This window comes from Schistocerca serialis, chromosome 9 (genome assembly GCF_023864345.2).
Source record: "Schistocerca serialis cubense isolate TAMUIC-IGC-003099 chromosome 9, iqSchSeri2.2, whole genome shotgun sequence".
Taxonomy (NCBI): Eukaryota; Metazoa; Arthropoda; class Insecta; order Orthoptera; family Acrididae; genus Schistocerca; species Schistocerca serialis.
In genome coordinates, this window is record NC_064646.1 from 12,854,549 (window position 1) to 12,870,549 (window position 16,001).

General features: G+C 42.9%; 1 protein-coding gene across 1 annotated transcript in view; it reads left to right on the forward strand.

The window, feature by feature from the left end:
• Positions 1 to 16,001, forward strand: part of LOC126418738 (uncharacterized) — a 264,483-nt gene that overhangs the window by 238,050 nt on the left and 10,432 nt on the right. Inside the window, exon 5 of the mRNA XM_050085654.1 lies at positions 12,409 to 12,521. Coding sequence (XP_049941611.1) covers positions 12,409 to 12,521 — 113 coding nt within the window. The remainder of the gene's footprint in view (positions 1 to 12,408; positions 12,522 to 16,001) is intronic.

A 16,001-nucleotide genomic window follows, 5' to 3' on the forward strand; every position in this document is an offset into this window, starting at 1 on the left:
TGTATCTTGTACGGTTGCAACTCAAAATCATCCAGCAAAATTCTGTGCACAATACGGCTGAACACACCCACTTCTGCTGTAATTTGTCTTACAGTACGCTGTGGACTGTTGGTTACAACGTTTTATACCTCGTTTATTCGTTCCTGTAAGCGACAACTCCTGGACGTTTCTGGAGATTTCAGCTTAAGTGCACTTCCTGTTACTCCATAGTTTCTCCCCCATAGCCTGACCGCATGTGCCGATGGTACAGGATCAGTCTGTCTAATATTGAAATGCCCCATCTAGCAACAGCAACAGAGTCACCGTTTTCGTAAAAGGCCTTCATAGCCACTGCTCGTTCAGACCTGCTCCAGTGCTGCATTTCAGCAAATGGAAAACCTATCTGAAACGTAAAAGACATTCAGTGTTACCACAAATACCATTCCGCTTTCAGAGACTAATCAAAACAGCCCATTTTTCTGCCACGCCCTGTACAATCCTAACAATGAAATCTACTGGTAACGGAATTTTTTGACGGTCAATGGAAATCGAAGGGAGCAAGAGGGAAGACTGCTTCGCCCCTCTTTTCAGAAGCCTACTGTATGTATCACCAATTTCCATAAAACCTTATTTCGGTATCTTGAACCGCTTTGCTGGCGCACGCTGTACACGTTAAACAGCTGAGCTGCTCAAGTTTTTCCAACTGGTTCGTCAGATGTGGAACCAGTTACAAATGCGTCGGCTGGGTACTAATCGGCCTTCCCGGTTCTTCGAACTCGTGCTTCCGCGACGACGGCAGCTCCCGGCATATCGGCGTTCCCACAAGCTCAGCTGTTGCTAGTCCTTCGCCGCGCGGCGTGGAGCCGAAGGGGAAGGAGTGCTGGTAGTGGGAGGGCCTCGTCCTTCCACGGCGCCTGCGCGGTGTCCCTCCCCTCCCCCCCCCCCCCACCCCTCCATCGCACGTTTTTGTGTTACGCAAGCGCGGCGCAGTGTGGACGCGCTCGCCCATTACGTAAAGTGGGAAACCTATGCTCGCGTCGGGCACCCACTGCGTACTGCACGCTGCGTTAAACCGGAGAGTGCGGGTCAGCCTGTGACGGGAACCGCGGTCATTGACACGCGGCGCATCACGGAAAAAGCGACGCACTCCGTTCGGCCCTGTCCACGCCGTTACGGTCCGGGGCGAATGCACCGCCGCGTGAAACAGGACAGGGCTGCTTCTGTCCGAATTCCTCAGCTCTTGTCAATGACTTGATTGACTGGCTGTTATTGTTAGAATTAAAGCTCCCTTTTATTTTTCACTAGTTCAATACCTGGCGCTGTCCGGGTATGTACAGTATTTATTCCAGTCTTCTATTACTTCATTCCTCCTTTCCCCTGTCTCTGTCCATCTCCTCCTCCGCCTTATCTTTGTCCATATCTTCCTTCCCTCTGTTTGCCCCTCCTCCCTCCCCCCTCCCACCCTTCTCTCCATGTTATCACCCTCATCGCAACAGGAGGTTGGTTCAAATGGTCCAAATGGCTCTGAGCACTATGAGACTTAACTTCTGAGCTCATCAGTCCCTTAGAACTTAGAACTTCTTAAACCTAACTAACCTAAGGACATCACACACATCCATGCCCGAGGCAGGATTCGAACCTGCGACCGTAGCGGTCGCGCGGTTCCAGACTGTAGCGCCTAGAACCGATCGGCCACCACGACCGGCAGGAGGTTGGTGTACGTTACCTCCACAGCATTTCTTTCCAGACAGTAACTAATACACTATTTTATCAAAAGTATCCGGACACCTGGCTGAAAATGACTTACAAGTTCGTGGCGCCCTCCATCGGTAATGCTGGAATTCAGTACGATGTTGGCCCCCCCCCTCCTAGCCTTGATGGCAGCTTCCACTCACTCAGACATACGTTAAATCAGGTGCTGGAAGGTTTCTTGGGGAATGGCAGCTCATTCTTCACGGAGTGCTGCACTGAGAAGAGGTATCGATGTCGGTCGGTGAGCTCTGGCACGAAGTCGGCGTTCCAAAACATGCCAAAGGTGTTCTATAGGGTTCAGGTCAGGACTCTGTGCAGCCTAGTCCCTTAAAGGGATGTTATTGTCGTGTAGGCACTCCGCCACAGGCCGTGCATTATGAACAGGTGCTCGTTCGTGTTGAAAGATGTAATCGCCATCCCCGAATCGCTCTTCAACAGTAGGAAGAAAGAAGGATCCTAAAACATTAATGTAGGCCTGTGCTGTGATAGTACCACTCAAAACTACAAGGGGTGCAAGCCGCCTCCATGAAAAACACGACCACACCGCCATACCCACACCCCGCCATCGGATCGTCACATTGTGTACCGTGATTCGTCACTCCACACAACGTTTTTCCACTGTCCACTCTTCCAATGCTTACGCTCCTTCCACCAAGCGAGGCGTCGTTTGGCATTTACCGGCGTGATGGGAGCTTATGAGCAGCCGCTCGACCATGACATCCAAGTTTTATCACCTCCCGTCTAACTGTCATGGTACTTGCAGTGGATCCTGATGCAGTTTGGAATTTCTGTGTGATGGTCTGGATAGATGTCTGCCTATTACACAATATGACCCTCTTCAACTGTCATCGGTCTCTGTCAGTCAACAGACGAGGTCGGCCTGTGCGCGTTTTTGCTGTACGTGTCCCTTCACGTTTCCACTTCATTATCACATCGTAAACAGTGGACCTAGGGGTGTTTAGGAGCGTGGAAATCTCGCGTGCAGACGTATGGCACAAGTGACACCCAATCACCTGACCACGTTGGAAGTACGTGATTTCTGCGGAGCGCCCCATTCTGCTCTCTCACGATACTAATGACTACTGAGGTCGCTGATATGGATTACCTGGCAATAGACGGTAGCACAATGCACCTAAAATGAAAAATGTATGTTTTTGGGGGTGTCCAGATACTTTTGATTAGATAGTACATGTGTACCAAATTTGATTGAAATCGAAACTTCCTGGCGGATTAAAACTGTGTGCCCGACAGAGACTCGAACTCGGGACCTTTGCCTTTCGCTGGCAAGTGCTCTACCAACTGAGCTACCGAAGCACGACTCACGCCCGGTACTCACAGCTTTACTTCTGCCAGTATATCGTTTCATGGGTTTGGAATGAGCTTTTTACCCGTGGCTCTCCCACATATGCACTTGTGAAACATATTTCAGACGTTTAATATATTTCAAACGTATTTGTACACTTATTTCCCCCGTAGCTCTAGCGAATTTCACCCTGCAATTACATCTTCACACATCTCGATACTTATGACCTTGTATCTCCTGAAATATGTGTCACACAATAATATAATTTTGCAGGTATATTCTGTGGTATAAGAGTCTACAGTCTGCAAAATGTGTTGTAAATAGAGTCAGCAGTAAAGAAATCAGACGCCGCGCGGAGTTGCCGCGCGGTTAGAGGTGCCATGTCACGGATTGCGCGGCCCCTCCCGCCGGAGGTTCGAGTCCTCCCTCGGGCATGAGTGTTGTTCTTACAAGTCTAGGGACCGATGACCTCAGCAGTTTGGTCCCTCAGGAATTCACGCACATCTGAACATTTTGAAAGAAATCGGAAAATAAAACGTCAGGCATGATGCGGCAGTTTTTCATGTATCTGAGTATCTGACATCATATTTCCTGAACTATGTGTCATATAACGATAAATTTTTGTAGGTACATTCAGCAACATTTGTGGATATTGCCTGGTAAACGTGCTGTGGATAAAGCTAGAAGAAACAAAGTAATAAAGTAAAACATCATGCATGATGCGACAGTTTTTCAAGCATCTAAGCATTTGATGTCAAATTTCTTGAACTATGCGTCGCATAATGATAAATTTTTTTTAGGTGCATTCAGCGGCGTATGTGGATATTGTGTGAGAAATGTGTTGCGAATACAGTTAGTAGCAAAGAAGTAATAAATTTAAACGTCATGTATAAAGCGGCAGTTTTTCATGCGCGTCAGCGTTTATAACGGCTGTGGACCCCACTGTAACTTAAATCATGACACTGAGTTATTTAAAGGGAGGTGTTTTAGAGCAGCAGCGATGCGACTACCTCCTATTCGAAAATTCCCTGTCTTAAATCCATTCCCCGTTGATAACTCTGAATGTGAATATTTTACGTTAATTTGTTAAGAGAAGAAGAAGAAGACTGAAACGCATAGCTGTTCACTATTTCTTTGCAATTTCCAGGACGGTACGAACTACGATATTTTCTTCATTAGTCTTTCGAGTAATTTCAATAGTTCATAAACATTTTTGTGTCTAAAATACGGTAAACAAAGAGGAGAGTGTGGAGTTTTCTAAACTCGAGATCAATAAATGATTAAATTCTGATCCAATATACTACTACGTCACAAATCCATTTCTTATGGGTTTCATCGAAAAACTGATGAATTACACAGGCTACAATATTTCCCAGGTGTTTGATCCCAAGGTTTACTTGTATTGGCACTGTGTTCCATGTACCAAGAAACCAGTCAAAACATGTCTCTATATTATTACATTTACTACGTAATCACAGTTCACAAATACTGACACAAAATCAAGAGCTATCGGTCATGTTTTCTCAGTGATGCCAACCTAACTATGGAAGACAATTACAAAAAAAAACAGGTACTGTCCGTCAAAACGACATTAACAAAATTACCTGTGATGTCTCTTAAAAATCTGTATATATACATGCTTCTCCCCACCATTTTAAGGGATTCATGGCGGTGTTAAGCTGTCTGATGGCGAGCACTATTTTAATTTATATTACTTTTTACATAACAGAGTTTGTCCTTCGTATATTAAATTAATCGCAATGTATATTAATGTGGTAAAAACAATATATGAGTCCACTATTCCCTTCACACTTTGTTCTACCATCTTAGCAAAATAAAATAAATATAACTTTTTACGAAATTTAAAACGACTGTACAATGATACGTAAAATGCCTCGCCTTAAAAGAATTTTTGTGGTATTTCCAAAACTGGTCTTAGATTTTTCGAATATGTAACATTTCCGTAGTTATGGATATTTTAATGTTATTTGATTAATATTAATTCGCCTGATGCGTTTAGGTTACACTTGCATATGTGAAACATAATCTTTTGTTCTCTAGCATCTGTCTACTGAATGTCAATAGTCGCAGACATTTCAGCCGTGACCCATGCGCATTTACAAAACTACATCATTTACTTATTATATTTTATATATTAAATAACCAATGACAGAAAACGGAACAATTATTAGCTGAAACGGGCAAATCGAAATTGGTAGCTAAATATACTTGTATAAAGAGACCGTTCAATACAAATGAAACATAGCTAGCTTTATTAAATGAAGAAGGCATTAACATTCACTAACGCTTCTACTGTCACCTGTCGGTGCGCAGTTCTTCTGACAGGGCACTTCAATCTTGGACGGACTTGAGGTGGATTTGTGAGTCACTTCCGACGTTTTGATGAACCAAGTTCCTCGATATCACAGAAATGCCTTGATAGTAGAATAAGGGTAAGTGGACTGAGGGGGTCGCAGACCGACCTGTTCTTCCAACAGTGAGCCAGTTGTCTCCACTACAGCTCTTGCAAATGAAAGAATATTTCAAACTGGGTTTCCTTCATACGCTCCGCCACAGCTCAACATACATGAGCACAAAATAACGTGAAGAACAAACTCAGGTGTTGGATCTTAGCTCATTACAACAGGTCTCTGACCGTGGCTATTGGAACTCTAATCCCATTTCTCAGGACGTTTTCAGCTCCGTAATAAATGATGTCGTGTGGACAACCTTGCATGATTCAGTTTTCTTTGTGGTAGACTTGGCAAATGGTTGGTACTACAGATTGCCTAGAGCAGGGCTTCCTAACGTGTGGTCCGTGGACCCCTTGGGGGTCCGCCGGCTCTTTCTAGGGGGTCCGCGGCCAACTTTCACCAATTCGTGTAAAAGAATGAGTAAAATTATTGAATAAAAATGTGAAAATCAAATTCATCACTGTTTTTTTTCGTGTGAAAAACATGTGTACTTTTACTTCAGGTCGTATTCCCAAGCAGTTTAATGCCGGAGAATGCGGCTTCTCTGATCGACTGTTTCGCAACAATGCGGGGGTCATTTGTACGCCGGCTCACGGCGCTAGATGCGCTGAAACCCATTACGCATGCGCGGAGCGAGCTTTGTCGGCCAGTCACAGCGCTTGCTGGCTCGTATGCGACCCCAGGCATCATTATTAAATGTTAAACTTGCTTTGTCAGTGCACTACCTACTTCATAAGTCGATTTTTGACCAGTTTATTACTTCTAACATGGATCGGTGGCTGAAGTAAGGATCATTGAAGAAGGGTGCAGGTTCTCCATCGCCTTCACAACAAGGGAAGTTTCCAGTTGAAATGAATGAGTTGGGAGGACGACCAAAGGAAGAACAATCACAAGAAGCTCCACAGCCGGATTTATTACGTGTAAACGCTGCAAGTACTCCATTGGTTGCAATATCCTGTGGAAGTGGAATAACCAAGAAGCTAAGTACAACGAAAGATATTTAGAAATGGGCTTTATGGAGACAAAGGAGAGTAAAGCTGTGTGTAATTTGTGCGCGAGTCCTTCTGAACAGTTCAATGGTTCCAGTTAAATTGCGACGTCATTTTGAAGGTACTCACCCGGATTTCCAGGCTAAAGACATCGATTTTTTCAAAAGGAAGAGTGCTGAACTAGCTGCTTCTCAGCATTGCATGAAAACTCGTGCAAAAACAGTTAATGAAAATTCATTAAAAGCTTCTTTCTTGGTAAGTTATCGAGTGGCAAAAACAGGCAAAGCTCATACCATTGCAGAAAATCTCATAAAGCCGTGTGTTAATGATATTATTTCTTGCATGCTAGAGGAAAAGGCAGTAAAACTTGTATCTTTGGTGCCATTATCAAACAATACTGTCAAGAGACGCATTGTTGACGTGTCAAATGATGTGAAAGACACTCTTGTTTCTCGCATCCAACACAATTCATTTTCTCTGTAGGTAGATGAATCCACTGATGTTGCAGGATTAGCGATTTTATTGGCTTTTGTCCGTTATGAATATTCTGGATGTTTTGAGGAGGACCTCTTATTGTGCAGACCACTACCTGCCAACACAACAGGTGCTGAAATATTCCGTCTATTGGATGATTTTTGATGACTAACGAAGTTTCAAGGTCTGATTGCATAGATGTGTGCACAAATGGTGCAAAAGCTATGACTGGTCCTACAGTCGGAGCAATAACGAAAATAAAATAAAACGTCAAGAATTGCAGCAGTAGTTGTTGTGCTCTCCACAGATACGCTTTAGCTACGAAACAAATTCCTGTTTCGTTCAACAAAGTTTTAGACGAATCCATTCAAATCATTAACTACATAAAATCAAGGCCTTTGAAGTCAAGACTTTTCACAATACTGTGTGAAGATATGGGAAGCCTTCATCGTTTCCTGCTTCTCCACACAGAAGTGAGGTGGCTCTCACGTGGGAACATGGCACTTGCATTAAGAAGCTTTCAGTTCCCATGGGTTTCGCTCTGAAATTTAAAGTTGCTGTGCTTTTGACTGACTAGGGGTCCGCCATGGATTTTCGACTGAAGAAGGGGTCCACACAATGCGTTAAAACTTTTCTACAGCTGTTATTATTTCTTCACGGGTAGTGTCTGGTTCCTTGACTGCACCAAGTGCAGAGTTTAGGTTTTCATGTTTCTTACTAATGTTACAAAACCTCATTTTTCCTTGACCGTAAAAAGCAGATATTTTAGTACATCCACTAATGCGATGAGTGAACAAGAATATGTTCAATGACGAATTTGTAGGATGCAGTGCAAAACCACTTGTCTTCTGCAGTTCCTGGCTTTAGAAAGAATAAATTTTCGATGTCTTGGCCTAAACGAGTCACGAGCGCAAGGAGGTCGGCATCTTCTCAAACTATGACCGCACTTCAAGAACCTAGGTATTTTGCCATTTTGCACAAAGTTTGAAAAACTTGGGTGCAGAAACTAGTTGTTGTAGACAAATCTGTAGATAATTTTGTGCACTTTTAAAAAGGAAATAGACGCCAAAGCGATTGGAGCACAAGAAATTGAGATTTTTTAAAAAAAACTGAGAAAGTCCCAGATTTTCAAAGTTTTTTGACTACAGAAAGTTTAACCTACATAAATTTGTTGGCAAAACTTGGTTTTCAAACCTTCCCAATCATATGAACGAGTTAACTTCTACCTGGCCTTTAGCAAGGTATAGGCTTTGTCCTGACAGTGTGACTGGACTAAACGGCTTTGCTGGTATTATAACCGCCCGCAAGGACGCAATCCGCGCGCCGCTGCCAGTGCATTCGCCTCACGCGGTGGCAGCGCCGATGCCCCCGTTACAGCGACGTCAAGGTCAGACGTAACGGTGCTCCCCCGTCTTCTCGGCCAAACAGTTTACGCAGCGGGCGGGTACTCCGTTTGCGATCGCAGCGGAGAAACAAACACTGCAGTGTGGAGCCGCTCTTGTAAGCAAAGCCTCTGGTTACGTACCTGAGGCCGCATGGGCTAAACACGCGGGATTATATTACACAAGGTCAGCAGGCAACTGCTGCACTGAACTGATTCGATAAATTAACGTATACTGTATACGTAGTAAAGGAGTTTTGCTATTTGGGGAGCAAAATAACTGATGATGGTCGAAGTAGAGAGGATATAAAATGTAGACTGGCAATGGCAAGGAAAGCGTTTCTAAAGAAGAGAAATTTGTTAACGTCGAGTATAGATTGAAGTGTCAGGAAGTCGTTTCTGAAAGTATTTGTATGGAGTGTAGCCATGTATGGAAGTGAAACATGGACGATAAATAGTTTGGACAAGAAGAGAATAGAAGCTTTCGAAATGTGGTGCTACAGAAGAATGCTGGTGATTAGATGGGTAGATCACATAACTAATGAGGAGGTATTGAATAGAATTGGGGAGGAGTTTGTGGCACAACTTGACACGAAGAAGGGACCGGTTGGTAGGGCATGTTCTGAGGCATCAAGGGATCACAAATTTAGCATTGCAGGGCAGTGTGGAGGGTAAAAATCGTAGAGGGAGACCAAGAGATGAATACACTAAGCAGATTCAGAAGGATGTAGCTTGCAGTAAGCACTGGGAGATGAAGAAGCTTGCACAGGATAGAGTAGCATGGAGAGCTGCATCAAACCAGTCTCAGGACTGAAGACCACAACAACAACAGACAACATATACGAGGGCTGTTAAAAATGTATCCGACTTTATTTTTCATTGTTGAAATCAACAATGGTACCAAGGTGCGCGCGCCCTTCTGTTTGTAGACACACGTAGTGCACATGCCAGATTTTTTCACTACTGCGGAAACAACCAGTCGCTGGCTAGCCGTCGACTAGTAAAGACGTGTAACCGGTAGTCGTCAGATTTTGTGTTGTGGGAAAAATGACAGAAAATGCGGAACACCGTTATTGTATAAATTTTTGTTTTAAGCTTGGCAAAGCTCAAGTTTAAACAATCCGCAAGGTTTGTAAAGCGTTTGGGGACAAAGCAATGGGTACGACACAAGTAAAAGAGTGGTACGTCCGCTTCAAAGATAGCCACTAATCAGAGAATAATGAAGCACGTTCATTTAGGCCCTCAGCATTCCGCATATGAGGCTGCTGTTGATCACTTAAGGACCCTGGTGATGCGGGATAGACGAATCACATCGGAGAAGTTGCAGCAGAGGTTAAAATTAGCATTGGATCTATTCATTTCATTTTAACGGAACATTTGGACTTCAGAAGGATCTCAGCAAAATTTCTGTCAAAGTTACTAACAACTGAGCAGAAGTAACTTCGTTCGGAGATCGCACAGGGCATTCTGTATACTGTGAACAATAATTCCAACTTTCTTAACACAGTGATCAGTGGGGATGAGTCCTGGGTTTATGAGCACGGCCCAGAAATAAAGTTCCAGTCACCGCATTGGGAGCATCCCGAGATCCAAAAAAGCGAGACAGATCCGCAGTAATGAGAAAGTCATGCTGACCGTCTTTTTGGACTCCAATGGAGTGTTCCATGACGAATACATCCCAGAAGGTACTAATGATAGTAAGGAGTACAACCAAGATGTTCTGTGTCGCCTTCGTAAAGCAGTGAGACGCAAACGGCATGACTTGGGGCAGCAGGCAGTGCGCACCTTCACCACGGAACGCACCTGCTCATCGTCGTCAATTAATTCAGTTTTCTGGACAAACACAACACGGCTGTGGTTTGGCAGCCTCCCTATTCCCCTGATTTAGCACCGAGAAACTTCTGGCTTTTGCCTAAACTGAAAAAAGGACTCTGAAAGTGACCAGATTTCAGGACAGGGAAGACATTATGCAGAATTAGGAGGAGCTGCACAGCATACTAGAACTGGTTTTCCAGTGATGTTTCCAGAAGTGGCGGCAGAGTTTGCAGAGGTGTATAGAAGCTGAAGGACACTACCTTGCAGGCGAATAGTGTCAAACAGTTGCATCTGAGTACAGAATGATTTGATAAATAAAAGTCGGATACTTTTCGAACAGCCCTCGTAGAACTTCACACCAGAAAAAGATTTATGTGAATGTAACACATAACTTTCTGACCACTCATATGTGTTAGCCTTATTCGCTATTGCAGTCGTCTCGGTTTCCTCCCTCGTAAATGGATGATGGTCGGAGCCAAAATGGCTGATTTTAACGACACGTCGTTTCTTCACGACAGACGGGGCTTTCCAACATTCGTGGCAGAGACATTCCTAGAAGTACTGCCAGAATTCAAAACCTTACAAAAACTCCATTAGCGGGGGAAGGAAATCGTCAATCAAAATGCCTACATTCTGCTCCTGATTCTGAATGATAAGAAGGCCTTAATTTATATCTATAAAGAGCAGTCAAACGAAGACGAGACAGATGGAAAAAAAGCTACGGAAACAGATAATTATTTCAAAAGTAATCGCCTAACTGTTAATACATGTGTCCTACTGTGAGACAAAATGTTCAGTGCCCTCATGGAACATATTCTTTTTTTAATAATTTATTACCTTTCGGAACGTCCCCGTACAGCCATCTCAACACAGGAAATGTTATATTAACAGTTTATCTTGACGATTCATGGTAGACATTAATTTAAATCGTACCCTGATAAAAAGTTACATAGGCTTAACAAAGGACTGTTTCGAAATGTTTGAAGTTGCCTGCGGAACCATGGTTGTACCCAGGCGTGCACCTGTTTGTCAGAAGCAAATCGACGGTCACGAATGTAATTCTTCAGGGCTCCTAAAATAAGGAAATCGTCTGGGGAGAGATTGGGACTGTATGGAGGATGTGTAAGGGCTTTCCAGCGAACCTTCGGCAGCATGGTCGATACAGCCTTTGCAATATGTGGACGGGCATTATCCTGCAACACAATGATGCTATTTCGATTACGCTTCACCGTACAGTCTCAATCTCTCCCCATGCGATTTCCAAATTTTGGAGCCTTGAAGAAAGACATTCATGGCCGTAGATTTGCTTCGGACGAAGAGGTGCACGTCTTGATACAATCATGCATCCCTAGGCAACCACAAACACTTTTCCTTGAAGGCACTGACCGTCTTGTCTCCAAGAGGGATATATGTATTAACTGTTATGGCGATTACTTTTGTAATAATAAATAGTTTACTTACTTTTCTTTCATCTGTCTCGCTTTCATTTGACTGCCCCTTACACGATATATTAGGAACATAAAGGATCCAAGACAGCTTGTTGCGTCATATCAGGTTCAAATTTAGAACAACAGAATAACTACAAGAAACATGAAAGAACCCCTTAAACCATATTACGTTGAAAGATTCGCGAAACCAGCTATTAAATACAGATAAAGAGCTTGATATGATGTCATGTTTAGACAAACTTGCCACAGCTGATTTATAATTCCAATATTTTTTATTAGGGTCTTTATACTGATCATCATAAAACAAATGCGACAATACGCTGTGATAAAAATTACTAGAATTACAAATAGAGAGGCTGAATGGGTATGGGCACGTATGCCATAAGAGAGGCCAATAGATAGCGAAGGACGTAATTGCCTAAACTGTGACGAATAGCGAAATTTGAGCTATCAAAAAAGTTTGTATTTGCGCCGAACTTCCAGATGCCAAAGTCTCAGCTTACACAGAATCGTAAAACATCGAGTCGTCGACCGTAGAAATGTATCTTTATCGCCAGACTCGGAAGTTGATTGTTTATACTAGACATATGATGGCAGAACGTCAGCAAATGTCCGTTGCTACAAAACAATTTTTTTAAGAAAGCTTCAACAGCTTTCGGCATTTTCATCACCTTCTGACTGTCTGCCCTTATATTATGTAGATCATTATTCGTATTTTGAGATCTTCCTCTAGCTGTAAATGCAGCAGCTGGTCTGGTCAGAGGTTAATATTGCTCAACTTTCTCTGTTTCAGCAGATGATGACCAGGACCAAGATGCAGTGCTTCGGGAATGTGCTGCAGCCATCACTATCGAGGACTTCTTCAGGAAGCCAGATCACGACGACCTGTCCGCCATCAAAGCACAGGTACGTACACCAGCGGAGCAAAGGGTTCTCTCTCCCATAGCAACGGCATTCCCGGGTAGGCAAATAACATAAAAATAATTCTTTGTCGATACTCTGTCTGTGAACTTCCATGGTCAGAACCGCAGAACTGTGTTTGTGCCACAAGAAACAGGAAGCTGACCGTCGGTTAGAATACTGCAGTCTGTTTCTTTAACAGCTAAAGACATCGAATCACAGCAGTTACAAATAAGACACTCTCTTTGGAGAAACAGACTTTGTTGGAGAGCTGAACTGTCGTTACCCGCTTTGCTCTGAAACAGTCATCGTATTTCTACAAACGATATTTTCCGTCCTATCTGACAAGACAAACTTCTAGGTGTACCGTTGAGATTTTTTTTTTTTTTTTTGTTAGCGTTAAGTATATTATGTGTGGCCCAAAAATACTCGTTGTCTTCCAGGGTGCCCAGGTAAGCTAAAAGGCTGGATACCTCTGCATTAAATGTTCTGACATTTTCCAAACCGATATTGAACTTATACGTCTCTATGACTGAGTACGCCATTGACAGCAGTCGTGGAAATATTTTATCAAAAAAAGTATCCAATTAGTAGCGGACGGAGGGTCATTGGGATGCTTAACTCAGTCTTATGGAGCAGGAATGTAATGAGCAGAACTAAAAAATAAATTAATATACAAATCCATATTAGAGAGTGTGGTTCTGTATGGAACGGAGACCTGGACAATTAACGTGAATCACATTAAAAAATTACAAGCTCTAGAGATGGACTTTTGGAGAAGATCGGCAAGAATCTCCAGGAAAGAAAAGATAAGGAACACCGAAGTAATAAGGAGAATGGAAATAAAAGAAAGAATATATGACGTAATGGATAGGAAGAAATTACAGCGGTACGGGCATGTACGACGAATGGGGAAAACCAGAATACCAAAATTGATACTGGAGTGGGAACCGGAGGGGAGAAGAAGAAGAGAACGACCTATGACCACCTGGTTCCAAAATGTACAGCACACAATGAGGAGAATGGGCGCAGAGGAAGAAGACACACAAGATCGAAACACCTGGAGAAATATTTTGAGAATATAGTTTAAGAACGTTTATTGTTTGTATTGTAATTTCCAAGTAAATTATTATGTTGGAGATAAGCCTCTGTAATGAGGAAAAGCTCAAATAAAAAAAAATTTAAAAAAGTATCCAATAGCTGAGCAGTATTTGTATTTTACGGATACGCGTGTTAACAATGTAAAAGTGTTCAAAATTGTTATAGTTCATAAACAGCGAAATGAAATTTTTTTCTGTATGAAGCACACTTTTTACTTACTAGTCTTGAAGATAAGCATACTGTCAACAATGTTGCTGGTTCTAACCACGACGCGTTTCACGAATACCATCTCCTCTTATTCAAATGGATAGCTGTACATGAATCACTAACAAAGACAACTGCGCGAATACATCTAACTCCGCAACGATAATCTTTCACACGCATCTGTTTACGTCATGAGCAAAGATCCAAAAGTTTTGCTCGCGGTTTTAATCGCAATTCTTTCTACGAGAACATGCATATATTACAGTGTCTAATCACGTATAGCTATTAATTTGTTGTAGATGTGTAGGAATATATACACACACAGCAATAGTAATAGCAAATAGTAATTGTCGATTATTTTATTCGCAAAACCAGTTTCGGGCATGACTTCCACATTCACTAGCTTAAAATGTTCCTCCTAAAATTTTAGGTATTTAAGAAATTCTAGAAACTCTCTGTAGCGGAATGTTTGCATGGTGATACCTTCAAAACAAATTTAAAAAGTTACTATATTGCTGCTATGAAACGTAATGTTAGGCACTACTTACGCGAATACTGCCTGGTGGCTCATGCTTGAACTGCATTTTGCTTGCAACGCGCGCCACATACACCAGTAGCTACGCTGTAGCACGTTAACAAAATTCATCAATTACGTTTGAAGGGCAAAGATGATGTGCATAAAAGCAAAGGTATAAAATACGTAAACCTCGGCATTCAGTGTAGGCCGATACACTATTTCAGATTAAATGCGCTTTTGTGGTACAGATTTTGTACATAAAATGCATTTTAATTTCATACATAAAAATATAAATAATCTTATCACTGCGATACGCTGCTTAACGTTTAATATATTTATTTATCATTGTCAATGCATGGGTTAAAAGGCTTGGTCTTTCATTGATCTTTGATAGTCTGGAGTCATTTGATTTTCAACTGTCGCATGGATCACTTATTTAACAGTAGCTTTTTTCTAGAATGAAGGTAATCGTATATTATACAGCGCTTAACCGTATATATTTCTAAAATTATGTTTCGTTGTGTTGTACTGAATCGAAGAGTATGGATAAAATGAGGGCAGAGGCTAAACTTCAGGCTGGTGTTATCCCGGAAGAAAGGAAAGGTTGAAACGATAAACAAGGGCTGTGGTAGCGCCTCTTCCGGATAAGCTACGACCTACATACACTATGTGATCAAAAGTATCCGGACACCTGGCTGACAATGACTTACAAGTTCATGGAGCCCTCCATCGGTAATGCTGGACTTCAATATGGTGTTGGCCCACCCTTAGCCTTTATGACAGCTTCCATTTTCGCAGGCATACGTTCAATCAGCTGCTGGAAGGTTTCTTGGGGAATTGCAGCCCATTCTTCACGGAGTGCTGCACTGAGGAGACATATCGATGTCGGTCGGTGAGGCCTAGCACGACGTCGCCGTTCCAAAACATCCCAGAGGTGTTCTATAGGATTCAGGTCAGGACTCTGTGCAGCCAGTCCCTTACAGAGATGTTATTGTCATGTAAGCACTCCGCCAAAGGCCGTGTATTATGAACAGGTACTCGATCGTGTTGAAAGATGCAATCGCCATCCCCCAATTGCTCTTCAACAGCGTGAAGCAAGAAGGTGCTTAAAACGTCAATGTAGGTCTGTGCTGTAATAGTGCCACGCAAAACTACAAGGGGTCCAGGACCTCTCCATGAAAAACACGACCACACCAAAACACCACCGCCTCTGAATTTTACTGCTGACACTACAAACGCTGGCAGATGACGTTCACCGGGCATTTGCCATACCCACACCCTGCCATCGGACCGCTACATTGTGTACCGTGATTCGTCACTTCACACAACGTTTTTCCACTGTTCACTCGTCCAATGTTTACGCTCCTTCCACCATGCGAGGCGTCGTTTAGCATTTACCGGCGTGATGGGGACTTATGAGCAGCCGCTCGACCATGAAATCCATGTTTTCTCACCTCCTGCCTAACTGACACAGTACTTGCAGTGGATCCTGATGCAGTTTGGAATTTATGTATGATGGTCTGGATAGATGTCTGCCTATTACACTTATTACGACCTCTGTCAGTCAACAGTCGAGGTCGGCCTGTACGCTTTTGTGCTTCCTTCACGTTTCCACTTCACTATCGCATCGGAAACAGACCTAGGACGTTTAGGAGTGTGGAAAT